Below are 22,970 nucleotides of genomic sequence, written 5' to 3' on the forward strand. Positions count from 1 at the left end.
TCAAAGGGGAAAAACCTACCCAAAGCCCAGGATAATCTGATCAAAATGATCTGTAGAAGAGATGGGATCTGGTCAACAATGGAAGCCGAAGAGTTAGCTGATCCAGACTGCATTTGGCGAAGAATTAGCTCTGCCCCGCTCTTGAGCCATGGGATGGGGACCTGGCTGGACAGCTTGGGTGGAGCCTATACTTTCCTGGGAGTTGGCAAACAGGGAAAGGTGTGACATGAGGAGCCTGCTTTTCCTGCTGGGTCATGTTGGATGTCATGACTGGGAGGTGAGGAGCAGTTGCAGATAGCAGCTCACCCTGTCTTCAAACCTCAAAAGCTGTTTCATGGGGAAGAATCCAACCTGCACTCCAGAAGACCATGACAGCCAGGAGCCACTATGCGGCTTCTGTGGAGTCACTTTCTTGAATTCTTGTCACTCTCTAGCAAACAAATGGCTTCAGCAAGTCGTAAGCATCCATTCACCGCCCGTGTCCATGCCAAGGCTGAAGCCTCCCACTTTGGGTGTATTAAAGTTTATAGGTGAGTTAATGAGCTCTGATGACCTCTATGGTCACTTCCAGCTTCTGCGGGCTTGTTCTCTCCTGCCACCTGCTGGACCAACCCTTCAGCTCTTGCTTTTCCAGGACACTAAATACAGATACTGTGATTCTGGGAAGCTGTCACAGAGTTCAACCCAGGAGTCCCCAGAATCATAGGCTTCCAGATGGGGTGGGCTGAAGAGACCTCAGAGCTCATCCCAAGCAGAGCTCTCAACATGTGAAAACTCGGAAATTCAAACTACAAATCTGGGTTTGTTGTGTAATATAGTATCGGATAGACACAGTCTCAAAGCAGAAAGCAAGAATTGGTGAGCACATTTATATTCCACGTGCAGAATACACCAAGACAAGACAGCAAAGCCAGTCTACCCAACAGCTACACAAGGAAGGGTGTACACAAAGGGACCACACTGAGCTGAATCTATTCTTTCCACTCCCACCGTCCCAAGCCAAATGAAGGACCTTCGGGAACTTGAGAGTGGAGCTGGTCATGGTGGTGTACACAGGGAACACAGCATAGGGGAGGCTAAGGCAAGAGGACAGAGGTGAGTTTGAGGCCAGCCTACACTACACAGTGATGTATAGCCAGCCTTTACTATATAGCAACACCCTGCCTCAATAAACAAACCTGGGGTGGGACATGCAGGTCAGCAGGAGAGGTGAGCATCACCTCCTCTTGCCAGGAGCTTGCTGGGCCTGTAGGCCCATCTTTAGCATGCCCTCCCATAAAGACCTCCTGCTTCTCACCTGGGGGATTCTAAAGGTAAGAAGCTGGCCAAGGAGGTCCACAGTGGCAGGATGAGTGGTCAGTAGGAGCAAGTGGGATTGGCCAAGTGGGACTGGCTTCATTTGGAAATGGAGTGTTCTGCTGGTGAAATGGAAGCAGAGGGAGAGGGTGGACTCCAGGCGACACCTACTTCTGAAACTGCACTGCAGAGGGCAGCCTGCCATGGCAGAGGACACGAGTCTCAGGGAGACTATGGTGGGCAAAGTTGACGGGACCCAGCTTGGAAACATGTTCCTGGAAGCAGAACTATGGCCCTGGAGATCCTTTTAGCTAGGCAGAAGAGCCCCAGGAAGAATGGTGTTGAGGCCACTGCTGCTGCTTTGGGATCACTGTTATGATTTATATTCAGATGTCCTCCCAAAGTCTCATGCAAACGTAGGTAGGGTTCACGTACCCGTAAGTGGGGCTTTTGGAAGGTGATTAGTTCCTGGGGGCATGATACTCATAAGTGGGTTAACCCCCTGACAAGTTTATAGGAAAATATGATGTTGGGAGACGGAGGCTGCTTAGAAGAGGATGGTTACTTCACTAGGGATGTGGCCTGGAAAAGCATCTCCCACCCTGGCTCCTGTCTTTCCACTTCCTGTCTGCCATACTGGGAGCAGCTTTCCACTACCAAAACCGCTGCCATACCAGTCTGCCTTGGAGCCAACCATGGACTGAAACGTGAGCTAAAATACAGCTCTCCTCCTTCAGGCTGTGGTGTCAGGTGCTGTGTCTCAGTGATGAGAAGGTGACTAAGACAGCCACCAGTAGCCAGATTATGCCAATGCTTATCACAAAAGGCTTTCTCCTTTGTCTCTAACCCTAGCCCACTTCCCCTGGCTTAGAGCAAAGGCTAATCCTCCTTACACCTATCTTCCCTGGCCCTTTTCCCAGTTCTGAGGGAGCTGGCTGCTGAGGAAGAGGCAGCGTAAAGACTCAGACCCAAACTGAGAGGGCTGAAGTTTTGAATTACAGGAGATTCTGAAATTTGATTTGAACAAAAGATTTTCAAACCTCCAAGGCAGCTGCTCTTTTTAAATGGAACTGTTTTTGGATCTGAAAGTCAGGAAATCTGATCTGTTCTTCCATAACGTCATCAGAGTGGGAAAGAAAAAGCGGAGTATTACCGAAAAATGTGACAGGGAGAAAAAACCGTTTCCTTTTTTCCTATTAAAATTCTTGTTCAACGAACCACTTATTTATTGGCTTCTCTTTTAAGACTCAAGTTCTGTGTGGCAATCCATGGCCACCCCGAGGTGGGCACACCTTTAGGAGAGTGACACCCTGCCCCGTTCTCACACAGCGTGAGCTCTCGTCTTGCCTTCTGTTGTAGTCAGGGGTTATACACAGAGAACAATTCAGATCAGGACATGGAGTTTATAATATTTTTATAATGGTCACTGGAAGTTAACACAGGAGAATGCAGGAAATCTATCCGCAACACCAACGACATAGATTATTTAGTCAAGAGTCTAAACCCCACGGCAATGTCCCACATGAGTCCAGATAAAAACCCAGCACTCAGGACAACGCCTCCACGAGTCCAACTGGAGGTCCAGAGCCCACAAGGACTCACGCCAGTCTCTTTTACGGATCTGTGCCGGGAAGGCCCAAGGGTCAGCGGTGGAAGCCAGAAAGTCTATGCCAGCAGAGTGAAGGACCTGGGCAGGTGGGATGAGGGTTCTAAGCTGGAGCTGAGAAGTCACACTCACAACAAAGACTGGGCTGTCCTGAAAGGCACCACAGCCATCCTCAGCGACACGGAGGCCCCGAGCTCCTCCGACGACAAGCACAGTCGGGTACATGCCAGGAAGCAGCGTGACGAATTCATCCTGGAGACCAGGCAGCACACGTCTTCCCCTCCGGAGCCAGGAAGCAATGCTCGATGTGAGGACCAGAGCTTCTCCAGGAGAACCAACAGCTCAGACAGCAACTCGTAAGAGTACCCACAATGCCTCCTTCACGCCTCAATCCCTCCCAACACCTCTCTTCTTCACCTATTTATCCTGGCAACCCTCCTCAGGTGGAGCATCTTCTCTCAATGCATGCGGATGTAATCCACCTGGCATTAAGTTGACCACCAGTTCTCAAACCATAACACCTTCCTTGTGTGTCACCTGCTTGGCCCTGCAGTGCTAGAATTTAGGGTTTCTGCTCTCCTGCTCCTCCCTTTCCAGCTGGTAAACAGAAGCTAACAGGGGACAAATGGTTCATCATGGGCACAGTTGTAGAAAGAGCAGCATAGCTGCCTGTTAAAGTCTACCCCACCTCACCCCAGGGGAAATTGGGGTAGAAACAGAGTGGGGCCCCTTTTCTCCCATCTGCCATTCCTGCAGATCCTCTTCCCATGCCAGAGCTCTTCCCTGTGCTTCCTGATGGGATGAGAGGAGATGCCAGGGCCTTGGTTAGTGACGGGAGCAGGCTGAATGTAGGGGAGAATCCAAGGGGAGATAGCACCGAAGTCTGGGGTCGCCTGAGACCAGTCTTGTGTACATACACACACACACACACACACACACACACACACACAAACACACATCTCCACTCTCAAGTACAAACAGATGAAAATAAGTGACTTCCTCTGTTTGGTTTGTTTTCCACTAAGCTTAGATTTTTAACAGACATAGGAGTCTATGAGGAGACCAATTGCCCCACAATTTGATGTCCAAGCAGAGGCTGGTTTGTGACACACCACCAAGGGCCACCTAATCACTTCCGGACTCATTATCTGCTCCTCAGTGCCAACTGCCATGTGTGATCCCCAGGAAGCTGCAGTGTTGTCTCTTGAGCTAGATGCTCCACGAGGCAAAAACAGAAAGAAGCCCGTCTCCCCTCTCTTTGGCTGAGCCACTGATTCCTCCAGGACAAGCAGCAGGCAGAATCCCTGGGCTCAGCTGACTCTGATCAAAAGCTTCTGCCTTTAACTGACACACAAAAAACAAAAACCCCACCAGTTGCCTTAAGAAGCAGAACTGGGAACAATTTTCACCATTTACCCTTTTTGACCTTTTGAATTCTGAACCATGGACTAACTGAACTAGTGGACTAAACTGGGAAATGTTAACAATTCTCCCAGACCTTGAAACCCAGAAGATTCTCTGTGGAGTCACCAAGGTCTAGAGGGAGGTGGCAGCTGCTGAGATGAGAGGCTGTGTGTTTCTTCTACTCTTTGGTCTTTATGATGGAGCATTAGCCTCAGGGACTATCTTGTTAATAGAAGAGAAGAAAAAAAAGTCTGGGTAGTTAAGGTATTGTTCTATTGACCAAAGTTTTTGCTCTGTTACAAAGCAACAACCAATCATTGGTTTTAAACATGGCACCATAACACTCTCTTCCATGGTAAAATAAGTAAATACATAAATAAATAAGATTTTAAAAGGGACAAAGCAGGAAGCAGCTTCCCTTGGGCTGGGGATGGGAACATGAGTCACTTTGTTTCTTCTTGTTGAAAACAGACAACATTTTTTACTTGTAGGCACCAGGAAAATGTTTTGGGGATCAAAGTTAAGTTTTGGCTATTTCAGATTACCTTAGTCTCTTTTGTGCTGTTATAACAAAATTCTCGAGGCTTGGAACTGTATTAAAAGGTTTCTTTAGCTCACAACTCTGGAGGTCAAAGAACACAGCACCAGCTTCTGCTTGGCTACAGGAACCATGAAATGTTAACAGTTTCAAAGGGATGCCGTCCTATGAAGCCAAGAGCTTCATAATTAAAGATAGTTCTGGCAAGGCTGGGTTGCCTAAAAGACCCTGCACAGTCAGTACCTCTCATTTTGTCTTTTTCAGCCTGTGGTTTGAATTTGTTGACCCTGGATTGGGTCTTCACAATAGGAGTCAAAAAGGTTCAAGACCAACAGACTCACCTTTACCACCTAAAAAATCCCAGTTCTCTCCTGAGATCATAAGCAAATGTCAGCCTTCTGTATGTGAAGCAAACTGCTAAGGCAGAAAGCAAAAGAGCAGCAGGAGCCTGGGTTTCTCAGGGCTCTGCCAGGCAGGATGTGACATGTCAGGCCATTAGTCTTCTATTTTTACTCTAGTGGTTACAAGATGATGGTTGATGTGGAAAGGCAACACAATCCTGACTTTGGAGAATTCTTCTTGGTTTTTTTTGTTTTTGTTTTTGTTTTTTTTTTTCCCCAGGTTTCCATATTGACACCTACTCACCAGGTTTGAGGACCTGAGAAATCTGCATGAGTTTCTAAAGTGAGCAATTATTTCCCCTGGCTGCCATTCCTGGGCTGTTCACAGATGCAGAAAGTGCTGAGTCAGCAGTACCCAGCAGCATATGCCAGGGGCAGAGAGCAGTTTCTTATTTCATTTGGCCACAGCACCAACCTACAGTCACACTGAGATGGAAAGCTTGGAGCTTCCGCAGGAGTTGACAGTCATGAAATCAGAAAGACAAAATGAGCCACTTGGTATGGGACAGAGACCTCTATAACCTATTGATAAACCATGGGTAGAGGGACTTAGATGTCTGTATTTTTAGTGTACTAGTAAGTCCACCTAGTATGTACATGGATCTTTACGTCTGCCTGCATGAAAACTCTGATTCTAAACTCCATGCCCTTTATAATTTATTCAAACATTCAAACCCCAGAAATCTAGTCAGGCAGCTAAGAGCCAAGGGGTGCAACTGTTGCCCTTATTAGAGAAAAAATAACTCGAATGTCCTCTGATAAACATTTAAAAACACACACATGCTTTTACAGATGAGAGAAGAAATTCTAACACTGTAACTCACCATAAACACTGAGTGAACAGTACAGTAAGCTCTATAACTACAGGGTAAAACTTGCAGAAGACACTAATGCAGAACCCTATCTTTAGCAGGGAAGCTGCTCCAGGAAGTCTCCACACTTGCCGTGGCCCGGCTGTCATAGTTTAGATATGGCGTCGTGCTAAAGGTTCCCTCCAGTGCTGTTTGGTCCACAAGGCGCAGTTGAGAAAGTGGGACCCTGAAGGGATGGAGCCTAGCAGGAGGTAACTAGGCAACGGCAGCTCTCCATCCTATCAATGCATCAGTGAGTCTTAGTCTTTATGAGAGTGGGCTGTTAAGGGGCAAGGTGACTCTACACATTTGCCCTGTTCTGTATGAAACTGTTTCATTTCCGCTTCTCCCCGTTGTGATGTGGCCACTGGGGCTCTTGCCAGGATGCCAGCACAATGCTCTTTTGACCATCCTACCTCCAGAACCACAAGCCAATAAGACCTCTTATAAAGCCTCTGGCCTCGAGTGTTTTGTTACAGCAGCACTAAACAGACAAAGGTACCAGCTGCAATTTCAAGCAGACCCTTAAGAACTTTGAGAGGGCTGGGGATCAGATTGCAAAATCCAGACACTGGTCCTCAGACACAGCCCTAGGTTCTTGGTCTTCCTCCTGGAATTCTTGGGAGAACTTTTGGCTGGATAGTTCTCCCCCTGCTAAGGAGCAAACGTAACTTTGTTCATAATGTGGAGCACCAGAAGTGCTTTCTTTCTACTTGGCTAAACTCAAGGTCCAAGTCCCATCAGTGAGCCTGAGCCTTCACTAACATTGTGAAATCCCACAAGCCAGGGTGGTGGTGCATGACTGCAATCCCAGCACTCAGGAGACTAAGGCAGGAGTATTATTGTAAATTCAAGGTCAACCTACGCTACAAAGTGAGCTCAAGGCTACCCTGAACTACAGGGTGAAAACTTTGTCTTAAAAAAAAAAAAAATCCACAGACCTACCTGGTCCTACTCAAAATTGTAGTTGGTTATTTTTACACATCATTTGTCCAGTACATGCCTTACCCGTGGTTGACATCACTTCATTCTCCAAATGAAAGTAAGCATAAACATCTCTTTTCGAGCTGGACTCAGGTGTGCCTGGCAGAGCGCTCACAGCATGGCTTGGACAGGAACTGGCTTGGGCCACACCTGTGCTATTCTTGTTGCTGAGCAGCCACACCCCAGAGTGAGGAGGGTCAAGATTGACCTTTAGTGTGGCATTTGTTTTTCTAATTTTATATTTTTGATTATAGCTTTATTTTTAAATATTCTACTTCAAAACCAAAAGGTCCCCTGCACTCTCTAGTACGGTCCCTTTGAATACAGGGAGTTTATCATGCACACACTGTACCTCACAGTGAACAAAAGACAAGCAGGCTTCAATGTTATGACTCAGGAGAAACTGGAAAATTGTTCCATTTCTCCTTTGCCACCCTGCTCAATTTTCCCTATAAACAGTTCCAGCTCAAAAAACAGGAACTTCCTCTTTTCAGACAGACGGCGAGTGTGGGAAGAGATTCGGTCTCCAACTGGAAGCCAGGGGCTGTGTTCTCCCTCTCTGATTCCTGAGTGGGGGGTGACGGCCGGCTAAAAGGCTCACACAAATCCAGGTTTCTAGCTAAAAGCAATCAGGGAAGACACAAAAAGATATGGAAGGCCTTCCACAAGTTTGTCACATATGCCATCAAAATCTTTGATAGCCTGGAGAACTTTCCAGTATGCGTCCTAACACAAGTGCTGGCAAACCTCCCTGGCCCAACGACTGTGCCCCGGATGAGCAAAGGTGGGTAAGAAATGTGGAGCCTCAAGCTATCCCAATAGAGCAGGAGCATCTCATGGAGTTCAGGGCTGGTAACACAGGCCTCACTTGCGTGCAGTTAGAAGCCGAGAGCTGGTGGGGGGCCCTGGATGCACAGGTGGGATCAAGGACACGGTTCACATGGAGTGACAATTTGTCATTTCCTTATCAAACCTTTAGAAAACACGCCCATGGCAAGAGAGATGACTTCCATGGCAACAGACTGACCTGTCAGCAAGTAACCTGCCATGTCCTCACAAGAGGGCGCTGCTTTTCCCTGGCACTAAGGGAGCTGGGAAGATAAACCAGGCATAGGGAATCAACCTAGAACTAGAGAGCTCAACCCGGAGAATTCAGTAGAGGCCTTGACATTCTGAAGCAGGATTAAGCTGAGGCAGGAACTACCTACTCTTCAACAGCTCTACACGCAGCATTGTGGGGCACAGAGGAGTCCTGGGCGGGAGGCTGAGGGGACACAGGCCACACTGGAGCCTGTTATGGCAGGGCCAAGGAACAGGCGGCAAAGCGGTGCACAAGCCACCGAGTGTCTGAGGAAGGCTGGCCGCTGGGATACAGTGGGCAACGGGGAGGCAGGCAGTTACCAGTGAGGATGCCCCAGAACCCCTAGAATGGGTCAGTCTGCCAGGGTCCAGGCTGCAGGCAGCAAGGGGTGAGCACTCTGCCTGGCAGGCAAGGGGCTTATAGAACAAGCCTGTGATAAACGAGGCCTTTCACAGCAAGGTCACTCTTGACCTCGGATAGTCCATTTAAGAAATTACGTATCAGTGTCCACCCAGATTAAAAAAGATACTTTATTATAATTCTTAATTGCAGAACTCAAGACTAAATACCACCCCCACACATACTGATCTCTGGTGCTGTCTTCCATACCCCTCAACATCAGGCCAATGACTAATGCCTCCGGGAATTTTCCAGTTCAACCCCGTACGCCAACTTGAAATAAAAGGAACTGCTAGTCCTTTGGGTTTTACCCACAGATCCAAAGTGCTATGACAGCTGGAAGGTCTGATGTAGATCATTTTGCTGGGTTAGCAAACAGCGCCGTGGGCAGTTTCCTGGGAGTGTCACAGTATGAACCTGCGCCCTGCCATCCTGCAGGTCTTCTCTTTTCACTATTTTCTTTTGGCTCTTCCTTTGGGGTTGCCTCATATAGCACAGTCAGAATTTATTTTCTGGCCAGAAACACACTGAGTAGCAGGTGTTTCTGATGAGTAGTAATTACATATTCGGTTACTGAGTCTACAATTGAGAAATTAGGACTCTGGGGTTATAAAACTTCAATCTATTCCAAGGTAAGGAAACAAATTACTCAGCTGGCTGAAGAAATGCTTCATTTTTCCAAAATCATAATCCAATATGGACTTCTGCATCATGCTATAGCCAAACACAAAGTCAGGTCACTGGTCTTTCCCACACAATTCACAGAGCACCCCTTCCTGTCTTCCTCTTTGCAGAGACTACAGATCCTGGAAGCCGTCACGTCTGTGGCCGGGGTTACTTGGTGCTCAGGGAACAACCATCTCCAGGCCCACATGATTAGGACCAACTGTTTCTTTACATATGACGCTGCTAGACCTGGAGCCCCAACTCTGAGAAAGCGAGGACTCTCTGAGTGGGGACAGGCCGAGAGCTGAGGTCACACCACCAACAGAACCAGGCGCTACTGCAGCTACCAATCCTTTGAAATATCATTGTCATCTTCAAAACTCATATTCCTTTTTTTTTTTTTTTTCCTTTCCTAATCAGGAAATCAGAAATGTGAACATGAGCCTGAATTGCCCACAAACATATTCTTAGTGGAAGTGAGGATATTTTAGGATATGGAAAGCATTTCAAGACATCTGTTTTCAGGAACAGACCACAGCCACACAAATACTGCTTAGAGCTGGTTTGTTCAATGTCTGTCTCAAGAGCAAGGGCGGTCGGCTTCCAGGAGGCACTGGGACTCGATCTGGCAAAAATACTTTCGCTTTCCTAAAGTTATGTCATCTTCAAGTTCATCTCTCTCACACACACACACACACACACACACACACACACACACACACACACAAATATCTATCCCTTTCTGTCAGCAAAAAAAGGGAACATTTTTTTAAAACTCTAAAACAAAGAATCTCTGTGTAGAATGAAGGCAGAATTTTGGTTGTTTTTAAAATTCAGAACAGAGATGAAATCAGAAAGTGTGCAATGGTCTCTACATTCACATCTTTCAAGTCCTTGTCTCCTTTCACATGAATTCATCTGAATCATTGCCATCCTGTGGGAAATAAGAAAAGAGAAACTGTAAAGGTCTGGAAGATAAAATACTTAATATTTTAAATTTACCATTACAAACTTAAGCGGTACGCCTGCCTCTCCTCCCTCACTCTCAGGGTACAGGAAGCACAAAGCATGCTGTTTCTGGTCTCCCTGGTTCCACTAGCTCCCCGGAACAGTTGGACTAGCAGGTGCCACCACACAGCCTGAGTCACAGTGGTGAGTTACCATGGTTCCCAAATGATGACGCACAGCCCACGCCACCCAGCACAGGCTGTCACTAATGTGACTGAGAAAACGTGGTTCTACGTTAGCATAAGCTATGAAGTACTAACTTAGCACGAAACCCAAATATATACATACATATTCTTTAAATTAAGTAACTATGAGACAGTGGGTGTGAATGTTTCATTACAGTAATTTTTACTATTCACATGTACCCTATAACATCACGCCGCACATCTTAAATGGACAAAATAAATATTTGTTTTAAAAAAAGGAACGATGAATCTGTCAACAGCAATACAGAACACACACTGCCTCAATACTTTCCTGCCAGTGAGTGACCTAAACTCTGGTTTGTTGAACCCCAGGATAGGGGTTTTTTATTTCTGTTTTTGTTTTTGTTTTTGCATGCCAGGCAAATGCTCTGCCACTGAGCCACACCCAGCTCTCAAGGTTGTCAGATCTGTGGCTGCATGAGGTGGCCTCATAGCCTCCCTCCCTGTCTTCCTTTTCCTCTGTCTCTCCCTTTTTCTTTCCTTTCCTCCCCTGAAAAGACCTTAGGAAGCCAAGTACGAGGTAGCTACCAAACTGGCCAGCTTGCCAGGTGGGATTAAAATAGAACCCTCCGTGATGGGGCAGAGTGAAGGCACCAACTTTGTTCTGTGGCTTTGTCCTGTGCTCCTTTGCTGCCACATTCGCTAACAGGGCCCTCAGAGTCCTGGTCATGGGCTTGCCAAGGCCACCGGCTGAGCACCGCACCAGTTTCACCCTGACACCAGAGTAGTTAGAGACAGCGACAGACTTAGGCTCACATGTGCTCCTCTCCTGACAGCCCATCTGGGGCGGTAGGGAAAGGTCAGACATGGGGCACAGAACAGTGGCAACTCCAGAAGTCTGGGTTCACCTCTGGCTATGGGCAGTGGCTCTTGCTGTGCTTCTCTCCCATGAGCACAGAGAACTAGGCCACAGTGCAGGTGCCTCAGGTAACTGTAGGGAATAGACAGTCTGGATTCTGTCCAGGCACCAGGCTGCCTGCTCCAAGGTCCTCGACTCAGGTAACAGCATTGGCACTGTCGGAAAGGGTTACCATGCGTCTGTGAGCGTCAGCTTTCTGTCCCAGTCACTCTGGATGAACTCCTGGGCTGGTGACAGTCACAGTGACAGTGCTGCTCCCTGCAGAGGCTCCAAGTGAGATCTACAGAGGTCCCTCCTGTCTGAGGGGCTATGTTCTGGGGTCAAAGAAACTTTAAGTACTTATCTGAGATTTGAGACTATTTGGACAACGTTCCTATTTGAGATTCCTTCTGCTTTGAGTCAATATGGTTTTCAATTTAACAAAAGGTTTCTTGTTACCCAGTGAAATACTGATAAACCAAAGGAATGTTACAAGTAATTGTTTATGATTCCTAATAACAAATTTAGAAAGATTAGAAAGAAATTATAAATTGAAGAGATTATCCTAAATAGAACACTGATAATTCAAAATGAAAACCAACCTCAGGGTGAAAGTATGCTTCCCGATAAACTTGTATAAGCGAAACAATCAAGTCTTAACTTGCAAAAAGAGCCCTTAAATAAAAATCAGAACTGACCATGCTGCCATGTTAGAGCAGTTTCCACCTCCTAATAGAAGATGGTTATGGGGAGAACTGAAGCTTCTCCTTTTGAACTGTGGGTAAGGGAGACAGTTGGGTCTGTCCACTGAAGGAAACAAAGAGGCCCAATGCAAAGCTTCCCTGGGAACCTGAACTTGATTCAAGCCTCAGGTACAGGGTATCAAGCAGCAGAGCGCAGGGAGGGCAGCAGCGCCACACACTCATCTTTTGTTCTGCAAGTTCACCTTCTAGTTGTGGAACTAACATTGTCACTAACAGGATGGTGTTTTTATACATACAGTACACGGTCGAGCCTCTGGATCTCTGGATTCAACCAAATGAGACGGAAAATGTTTTTTTAAAAAAACTCTGCACTAAACTGTACATGTATATTTTCCTATCATTACTTCCTAAACAATACAGTACAACTCTTTATACAACATTTACATTATACTAGCTATAAAGAACCTAGAGATGATTTAAAATTCAGGAAGATGTGTGTGGGTCTGATGCCAATACTTTGCTATTTTTATTTTACATAAGGGACATGGCATCTCCAGATTCCGGTAGGGGCTCCAGCATCAGTGTCCCACAGGCATCAAGATATACTGGCGTGTCTGTGTGTATAGATTTTTCAACCACAGAACAACATGCACATTTTTAACATTCATGGTAATGAGTGTGTCCAAGGTCAGAACATAACATGGAGGCCAGATTTTTCATAAAAAACGAAAAAACAGCTTCTAAATGATAGATAATTGCAAGCTGGATGTGTGCCTCAGGCCTGAAACGCCAGCACTAGGGAGGCTGAGGTAGGAGGATCACCACGAGTTCCAGGCCAGGGCCTGGGCCACATAACGAGTTCAAGACCCTGTCTCAAAAAACCAATAAATGAATAAACGAATGAATGAGTGAAAGAAAACTTCAGTTAAATGACAATAACCACAGCACAGACTGAAGTAGTGGACTTAATTTAGCATGAAAATTTGATTTGGAATATGTTAAAACTTCTGCCAAACTGTCCTGAGTTTCAAGAAATCTATGAATAGCTTTCAAAAAGGAACATGTCTCAGCTTTTGACACTGGCATTTTGTGGGGAGCTAACAACTGCAGACTAATAATGACTTCAGTAACTAAGCCTGGGAAAACTCTCACATGTGTCCTGTTCACATTTTGAAATGCCCAATGAACTGACGGCTCCACTTCGCCGGTGAGGAAAATACCCCGAGAGGTCACACAGCTTTGTTAGATTTTGTTCTGCGGACACTGTTCCTGAACACTTTTGGAAGAGTATTACATCTAAATCATGGCTAAAATCTTACTCATTCCAATTTACACACTGAGTCAGGGGTCTGACCAGGAAAGGGGAGCAGATCCGCTTCACAGGACTTCCTGCAGCAACAGAAAGCTCTGTCTGCACCCACGCAGCACCCCTGGCCATACACAGTGCTATGACTGAGGAACACGAGTTCTAACGAGACTTTATCTAATTTAAACAGCACATCAGTTAGTAGCTAGCAGACAGGGTGCTGATCTGAAGTATGTACTTTAAAACTATACAATAAAACCGCAGTCTCCAAATACATCCACGCGGCTTCAATTCTCTGCAGGGACCACTGCTCAGTACCAGCTGAATTAGGCTCCCTCTGACACGGCAGCCCAACTCTGGGGAACAAAGTCCTCAGGGATCAGAAGTCTCTAACTCTGTTCCAATGAAACAGTCAGCTGTGGACGTTAAAAAGATCCTTTGGCACTGGCCCTGGGTCACCATTTCCCCTGTCTCCAGGAATGTGAAAACAGCAGATTCTATCACTTAGGCTACAGTACAACATCTGAGGGTCAGAATTTTTATTTCTTTTTTAATGAAAGCAACAATTTTATTCTTGCGCAGTTAACACTACAGAATCGAGTCACATCAATACAGAAGACTAACAAATCAAGGCTCTCTTGTAGGTCTGAGAATAGAAAAATGGGGGAAGTGGGAAAAAGTCCTGTGCTAAAGTCTGGATCTGGAATGGCCCCAGAGGCCCAGGCGCTACAAGCTTGATTTGCAGCCTATGGCACCACTGGTAGGACTTTTCAGAGGTGGGGCTGGTGGCGGAAGTTGCACTGGGGGCCTCAGCTCCTTCCTATCTCCCCCCAGTCCCTTCCTTCCTGGTTGCTATGAGGTGAGCAGCTTACTCTGCTGCCTGCTCCCACCATGATACACTGCCTCTCCGCTGGCTCAAAAGCAGCGAGGCCAATGGACAGTAGGCTGAAACCTCCAAACAGTGAGTCAAACTAAACTTTTTTTAAAGTTAATTGTCTTGGGTATTTTGTTACAGCAATGGAAGGCAAGCACAGCCTGTATACTAATGGGCCTGTACTTCACAGTAAACAAGGGATGACAATGTCTTTCTAAAAGTGAGCTATATGAAAACAGATAACATTGGAAAGTCCATAGGTAAGCCAGGCAATGCCTAACAGAATTCAGCATAAAGTTTTCAATAACAGAATACACTCTATAATGTGTCTATGACCAGCAACTCATTTATTAAAAAACTTAGTGAATTATTTCAAGGCACATTAGAGCAAATGACTTGAACACACCTGATTTGAAGACATATTCTCAGCTTTCATTAGTGATGAATAGCTCCTTAGGAGAAAAGAAAACATTTAAAATGAGGTTATTCAGTCAATGAGCATTTTATGAACATTCACTATCCTGGCTTAGGATCACTGGGCCAGAATTCCCACCTACATGAAAGTAAAACACAAAGTTACCTCTTTCTAGGTCACATGTTTCCTCTGAGTTTCACCCATCAACCCAACTGCCTCTATGACATCTATTTTAGCTGTCATAAAGATATTTTCAAATTTCTGCATCTAATGCATGGTCCTGCCCTTACCAAAACCAACTGGATTCCTTTGTCCTGCTGCTCCCTAGCTCAAAGAGTGACGCTGTCCATTCCACTTCAAACCCGAAACCCAGGAGTCCTTTTTAGCAACCCGCCTTGTCCAACTATCATTGGGTCCTACCATTTTACCTACAAATGTATCTCTCACTGGGCCGCTCGTCACTGTGTCCCACCACAGTCCCAGCTATCATCACCTGTGGACAACTGCCAATCCCTCCCCAACCACCCACATCTCCACGGGCTCCCTCTGCAGGACCTCCTGCGCTCAAGCCTCATGGTACCACCCTTCTGCTGGAAACCTTTCGATGATGTCTGAGACAAATACGGCCAGTAGGGCCCTACAGGGACCAGCCCCTCCATCCATCTTCCTCCCACTCTCGCTGGCCCAGTCACCCAGGACTTTGGTCCTGTGTTTTGCCTTGCTGCTTCTCACACAGCTTCCTCTGCCTGAAGCACTTCCCAGCCTTTTCAGCAGCTGTGGGAGTCCTGCCCTCAGCATCACCACCATGGCAGAGGGAAGCTAATCCTGGTCACTCTTTACGTTTGCGACACATCAATTAATCCTCTGTGTATCTATGCAAAGCACCACCAGGAATACAGGGATGTAACCACTGCACAAGCCCTTCTTTAAAGGTGCTCATGATTAACACAGAGCATTACTGGAGAAGGCGACAGCAGTGTGCATGAGGTAAAGAAAAGGAAGAGCAACAAAGCCATTTCTTTAAGAGGCTGAGTAATCCTTTTAATCAGTGGCCTCATAATTACCTCTTTTACATGTGGTTACTAACTTCACCCTACAAGTCTGTTGGTACCCAAGTCCCATAACTCCTGTAAAGGCTTTTTTATTACTTATAATAAGAAACCACTGTACAATATAATTTTTCAATCTCTTATTTGCCCATGGATAGCCCAGTTGATCATTTCATTCCTTCCCTCAAAGGCAGCATTGTACAGCGAGGAAGGCAGAATTAGAGGCTTCCTGCTTTACCACTTCTTAGTAGTAACTATCCCCACATTAATTTCCTCACTGAAGTGATCTCTTTCAAAATCTCCGCATTCTGCACACTTATCCTATTTTTCTTGCCTCTTTTTTCCCCTTGAGGGGATGGGCTTTGACACATAGTTCATGCCAGCCTAGACTCACTCGGTACCCCAGCCCAGTCTTGAAATTGCAGTAATCCTCCTGTCTCAGCCCGAGTGCCGGGATTATAGGTGTGTATAACCATGCCCATATTGTCACTTTCTGAAGCAGCTCTGAAAGATGTCTTTCGTGTCTTTACTTATGCTGTTGTGGCTGTTTCCATGTCCTGAATCAATTCAAAATATTTCCCTTTCATGGTCATTTTGACTTTGGGCCAGAAGTCACACAGCACTGGATCCAGTGAACAAGGTGGATAAGGACACAACAGAATGTTTTTATCTGACAGAAACTGCCCCTCAACATTTTGAATCAATTCAGGATACTGAGGCAGCCATGTCTGCACAACTGAAGACTCTCAGGAAAAAGGACTTCCAGAGGTGCTTTGGAAAGCAACAAGAACAATGACATAAAGATGTCTGAGGCTAGGTGAACATTTGGAGGAGGATCCATGGCAATGGGCTTTTCACTGTACTACATTTTTTGAAGCACGCTTTTTAAATCACATCTTGCATGATAAATCAGAAGTTCAGAGCCTGATGTTGGAATTTCACAAATGTTGCAGGCTCTAACATGCAAACCGCAGCTCTGGATATGCCATGCCAACCCTTGATGTGCCCTGCATCCAGGCCTGCACGACAGCCTCATCACGGGTTCCTGTCTTCCACAGCAGGTTACAGGGAACCAGCTGCATGGCACCTGTGTAACAGCCATAAATACAAATTCTTTTTTGGTTTTCTGAAGCGTATAATGACTACTAAAAAATACAAGTGACTAGTGACAGCTTAGAAAATGGCAATGATTAGATAACGCATGAGGCAAAGATTTTAACCTGATAAAGACTGGTATTTTAAATGTTGTACTTACTACAAAAGAAAGCCCAGAACACATGAAGTCTTTTAGTTGATGGTTTCTTTGACTTAATTGCTTATTAACTTTCAAAACTAGTGAAATCATACTAAATGCAATATATTTTAGTAATATGTATCTGAATTGAAAACATAGAATGTACTGTTTTTTTCAGGTAAATTATAATGTCTATAAATTACTTGATTTATAATGAATAAGTACTACTTTGAAAGTGAACTGAATAGAGGGCAGAAGAGTACAGTAACTTATGTGGACTTGAGAATCAGACTATGTGACACAATTGCTTCTCAGATGTAGCTTTTCTTCTACAAAATGGAGACAACAAAAATACCCAGCTGATAAATGAGAACACAAAGAAACACTATTAGTGCAGTATTTGACAGAGGCTAAATGTTCAAAAGTTGTCTAGTCTCCCTTATTTAATCTTATATGCAAATAAGTGCTTTATGTTTCTAACATCTAACATTCATGTCATATATATATATGAAAGGTACAAAAAGGCATGTCTTCAATTTTCCCCTGTTCTAAACTACAAGCAAAAATAATGAACTCCTCTAAATCATGCATTGCTCAGAACTGCCTGACTCACCACACTGGCAGAGTTGGCGATTTTTGTCTGACGCACAACCCTAGGCCATGCCATACATTTAAGTCTTTGCATTTGTCTGTGTCTTGATAGCAGATCATTAACTCAGAAGAGCGCTTCCATTTTAAAGAGGTTAATCATCCTACGTTAGCAGGACCCCCAACGGGACACATATGCGAACTTATGAAAATGTGTACGATGTAACCCCTACATGCCGGCCCAACACCTTTTCTAAGAGTTGGGGCTACGCTAAGGAAACTAGGTCAGGACACAACAAGACTTATCATTTCCAAAGGTAGTATGTGTTATTTACACTCTATTTTTGGTATACTTATAACAAATGGTACCTATGGAAAACTATAGGAAGAACTATGAATAGAAACTGCAGGAATAATTTCTTGAAGTTATGAAAAAATAAAGCATCTGACTAGAAACAGCAGCATGTATTTATGTGGCCGGTGGAGTAGCTGAGGGGGCCCCCTCCAACCCCCACCTCATGCCGCCCAGGGTAATCTCCGAACGTACATGTCTGTTACCGTACAGACTCAAATTAAGACTTTGCAGAAGCTATTAAAGGCTTTAACGTGGAGAGCTTATCCCGGGGGTGGGTCTGATCTAGATACTTGTGTTTAGAGAGGGGGCAGTGCATGTGCCTTTGAGAGGGAACAAGGGGCCAGCACACTGTGGGCAGTCTCAGAAGATGGAAACCTCTCTCCAGAACCTCCGCAAAGGAATAGAGGCCTGTAACACCTTGAGGCCAGCAAGAAATCCGCTGGTCTTCTAATCTATAGGACTACAAGACAATAAATTTCTGTTGTTTTAATCAAATAAATGTTTGGCAATTTGTTTGAGAAAACTGGTATCATCTGTATCTCATAGCTTTATCTGCTAGTATTTTAGGAGCCAAATTAGATTTTTAATTATTGTTCAAAAATGTAGGGCAATGAAGCAGACTTTCATTAATTACTTGCAACTGTCCAAATGTAGACCAATTTTAAATCAGCTCTGGGACTTAGTAGTGTCCTCCTCTCAGGCCAAGACGACTGCACTCAAGCCTGCAGTCGCGCAGCTGGTCAGTATCGGGTGCTTAACACACAGCTGGACACGGCTCTGCAGCAGAGCTCACCAAGTGTGCAAGAGGCCTGGGCTCTTCGCAGCAGCAAATCAAACAAAGCCACCACCAGCCAACCACTCACTACAGAGCTGTTTACAAATCGGACGCTAAAGAAAACCCACTATGCTTTATCTAACACAGTCAACTATTTCATTCCACGTTCACCCTGCCTGTGTAAAATGGCAATTCATCTGACTGACACATTACACAAATGCCTTAACGCCTCAAGGCTCTGAGGTGGTCACAGCCCCTCCATGCACTGATGACACTCTTGGGGGTGAACACATGATCAAATCAGCAGGGAACACTCTCAGCCCACCCGGTGCCACGGCTCCCACATACCTCAGTTCATCCATTTCCCTCTTCTTCTTCATTTCTTCTTTTTCTCTCCGTTTCATTTCCTGAATTTGGGCTTTTTTCTCATTCCTCTCCTCGCGATCCCTGCCTTCCTTCTCTGCTGCCAGGTCAGGGAATCGCTCCAATTTGGTCTTTTCTAATCGGTTCAGGATCTCATTCACCTTCTTCTCCACTGTTACGATCTTTACCTTGGAGAGAGATAGGATTGAACCTTTATGTTCTGTTTCTTCCCCCAGGAGAGGGGCAAGGCTTTCCAGGGCTTCAGCAGCCCACTTTGCTCCCTTAGGGAACACATCACACTCGGCCCTCGATGACTGCGGTGCTGGGGGGTGGACGCGCACCAGAACTCCGTTTCCCGCAGAACACTTACATCCTTCTGCCTGTGGAAGCCTATCTGCCCCACGTCCATGTCGGCTGTCTTCTTCAAGTTCGACCACGGCGTGTATACCACGTTGACATTGTTCATCTTGCAGCCTGCAGAGAGAGAGAGAGACCGTCTTTACCATGCGGGCTGGAGCAGATGGCCCACCTCCCTCACCCACTGCACGGGCATCCAGCCCGCGAAGCCAAGCCTTCCACTGTGCAAAGCACCTAAAGTTTTTCAGAAACCACCCACAAAAAGCAAATGGTAAAGCCCACATTAAACAAAAAATGGCCAATGTATTCTGGTGGAAAGCTGGGGTCTGAGCAAACTACAATTGTGTGCGTGTATTTTTTTTTGGCAGTGGGGATTGAACTGTGATCTTGTGATTGCTAGGCAGGTGATTATGCTGCTGAGCTAATCCCCAGCCCTGTATGTGTGTATTTTAAAGGACCAAATAAGGTTCCTATTTTTTTAGAGGTTAATATCAGTAAAGGTTATGCAGCAATGCAGTGTGGGGTTCCAGAGATCAAAACTATTCTGGCATCACAATAAGCCAGCTGTGGACCTGCAGGAAAGTCCTCAGGGCTTCCTGAGCCTCATCTGAACTGGGAGGCAATGGGTTAGTTATAGTAAGGTTTTGCTCAGTGTAGCTGTTTCAGTAGTAGAATCCTTTTCACCAAAGAAAGCAGAAGTGGTCATTAAAGCAGGGTTGTTTTGGAAGAAAGATGCCAGGAGACCACACTCGGCCCACACCTCCCCTCTCCTCTCACCATCTCCTCTGCCACAGGCTGCCCTTTACCACTCTCCAGCCCCCCCCCCCCTTACCACCCTCTGGCAGTTCCAAGTCTCACAGGAATCTCACTGGTCTGAAACTCTCTATTTTCTCTCTGCCTTAGATGGCTATAAACTGATGCTGACATCCTTGCATATGCTATAGAAAACTGGCGAACCCCAGCTTACCAAAGATCAAAAGGTAACTCCCTAAAAATGGAGCAAAATGACATCACATGCTCCTGACTACAAAAAGTGAATTTCAGTTATATGCTACTACTGCTCAAAAATGCACTCAAGATCCCAGTCAAGAGGACACATCAGCAAGACCCAAGCCATGGACTACTCTACAGCTTGTCTCCTCTTTAAAAGCCAGTGTCTTGGGGTGGGGAGAACATGGTGGACAGATAACAACAGCTACGGAGGCTCTGTGAGATAGCCAGCTTAGATTCCAGGAATGGTGCAGTGTGGGGAGTCCTAAGCAGGGGGAGATATACCCTGCAGACCCAGGAACGAACTAAGCTGAGAGAAACCAACTGGAAATGCAATCCCAGTGCTACAACTGGAACAGCTAAAGTCTCAGTGCCAAAGCTGGAACCCGCGTCTCGGGAAACCACAGCTTGAATTTCCTGCCGCAGCCACTGCATCTGAATTGGCACAGCAGGGATAGAGACGCGAAAGCTCTGAGAGCGGGAATCGGCGAACTGAATTGAGAGCAGAGCTGGCGGGGAGCCCTGCATCAACCTGCAGTGAGTGAGAGGAATGGGGACCCTTCCATAGACTAGGAGGCTCCAAAAGAGGACATTCTGGGATTGGGCAGATTAGCTGGAACAGGATGCTGCAGTGACTTCAGTCACATATTCCCCTCTCAAGCGGGACTGGTGGGGAGCGCTTGACCTGGGTGACGCCACGGACTAAGACCCAGTAGACTAGCCCAAACTAGGTCCCTGCACCTGGCAGTGCACCCTAATGCAGTGAAGGCTTCAGCAGGTTGACTGACCTGGAGGGGCAGGCCCAGCATAGACTGCCCAGGTCTGTGTCTCCCTAGTACACGGCAGTGGGTGGGAACACCTAGCTGGCACGATTCAAACAAACTGTAACCGACAAAGAAAGAAACTGGGCTTCCTATATACTATATGTATGGAAGGAACAAAAAGTATGGGAAGACGGAGAAACAAGAAAGGGTTCTCAGTCCGCAATCCTGAGAATACTGATCCAGGAAAGGTAAATGCAAAGGAGAATGATGAGAACAGAAAACATGCAATATCAGACACAGCATCAACAGACATAAAGTGGTATCTGTGGGACTCATAGATGAGTTCAAAAGTGAATTATTTAACCAAGTAAAGCAAGATATAAGTAGAATAGTTAAAGAAATGCTAAGCACCTCCCAAGAAAAAACAGATGATAGAATGGAAGAACAGAAAAAAACGGGAGAATTGTTTGATGGAGAAAATAGAGAAAACATAGAATACATGAAGCAGGATTCAAAAGGTTCAAAGAGATTACCAGGAAACTAAAAACTCTATTGAAAGTTGGCGTAACAGCTTGAAAGAAACTAAGGATAGATTATCTGAACTGGAGGACAGATTTGTAATGTGGGAGCATGAAATGAAAAACTTCTTAAAAAAATAACAAGGAAACAAGCAGTAACAATATAAAGGCTAGAAGATGATAAGAGGATCGATCTATAACTTAAGAATTAAGAATGTAAAGGAAGAAGCAGGGATACAAACAAATGAACTGCAAAGGCTATTCACAGAAATAATCAAGGAGAACTTCCCTAATATGGGAAAAGGTAAAGATACTCAGATCAATGAGGCATACACTACCCCAGCCACCTACAGCCCAAACAGAACTGCACCCAGGCATATAATAATCAAAATTCCAGAAACCCAATATAAGAACAGAATATTAAAAGCTGTCAGAGACAAGAAACAGATCACTTACAAGGGAACACCCATTAGAATTACAGCAGATTTCTCAGCACAAACCATCAAATCACAAAGAGCGTGGGGTGAAATAATTCAAGCTTTGAAAGACAATAACCTCCAGCCAAGATTGATATATCCTGCACAACTGTCCCTAGAAATTAATGGTGCTTGGTCCCTAGAAACAAGGTGCTTCCAGGATAAAGAGGAACTAGAGGAATTTGCAACCACCAATTCAACTCTATAGAGAATACTGCAGGATATTTTAAAAGAGAAAAATACCAAGATTCCAGAAACAGTGACAGAGAGGCCACAATGAATGGAGCAGAAAGCAAAATGAACAAGACAAACTGACAACTAATGACAGAAAAAGAGCTCAACATAAATGAGGCAGAGAAGGTGGGATGGTATGAACAGCTATTTTGGAGAAAACAGACATCATAATAGCTAGTGCTGATTTAATATCATCTTGTTTTGAAGTCCCATCAAGCTTTTGTTCTTCTGTCTCCATCGGTCTTAACATGTTGTATCTTATTGGATTTTATTATATGTGACAAATAAACAAAAACTTTTATAGACAAGGAGATAATACAGAAACCATTGTTCATTTTCTGTTAGTTGGTTCTAAATACCCTGTAATACTGTCATTCTCTTGAATGGTTTTACATTGTCTTGATATATTTGATGCTACAGTATATGAAGTTATACTCAAAGATTTCAAGGAAAGAGACACTACTATGGTAACTACTTTTATGTCGGGATATCTTGTGGCAAAACACTATTTTGCTTAAATGGTTATGTTCTGACCTGTGCTATTTTGTTGTTATGTCCTCTTTTATCTCAATCTCCTTTTTTTATTATTTATTTTTTATTTTTATCTTTTTAAGGGAAAAAAATAAATAAAAAATAGCAGGATATATTATAGTAACCCACTTTGATTCCCTATTAACTTGATTTGAAACC

General features: G+C 45.1%; 1 protein-coding gene across 4 annotated transcripts in view; it reads right to left on the reverse strand.

Annotated features, from left to right (window-relative positions):
• Positions 1–8,672: 8,672 nt before the first annotated feature.
• Ccdc25 (coiled-coil domain containing 25) overlaps positions 8,673–22,970 on the reverse strand; it is a 39,703-nt gene continuing 25,405 nt past the window's right edge. For all 4 annotated transcript variants that reach the window (XM_013143580.3, XM_063234916.1, XM_003479680.5 and 1 more), the window contains 4 exons: positions 19,312–19,415; positions 18,927–19,129; positions 14,569–14,614; positions 8,673–10,160 (listed from right to left, as the gene is read on the reverse strand). In XM_013143580.3, coding sequence (XP_012999034.1) covers positions 10,131–10,160; positions 14,569–14,614; positions 18,927–19,129; positions 19,312–19,415 — 383 coding nt within the window. In that variant the 3' untranslated portion in view covers positions 8,673–10,130. The remainder of the gene's footprint in view (positions 10,161–14,568; positions 14,615–18,926; positions 19,130–19,311; positions 19,416–22,970) is intronic.

Source organism: Cavia porcellus, unplaced genomic scaffold (genome assembly GCF_034190915.1).
Source record: "Cavia porcellus strain 051 isolate PalLab524CR breed Dunkin Hartley unplaced genomic scaffold, mCavPor4.1 scaffold_24, whole genome shotgun sequence".
Lineage (NCBI taxonomy): Eukaryota > Metazoa > Chordata > Mammalia > Rodentia > Caviidae > Cavia > Cavia porcellus.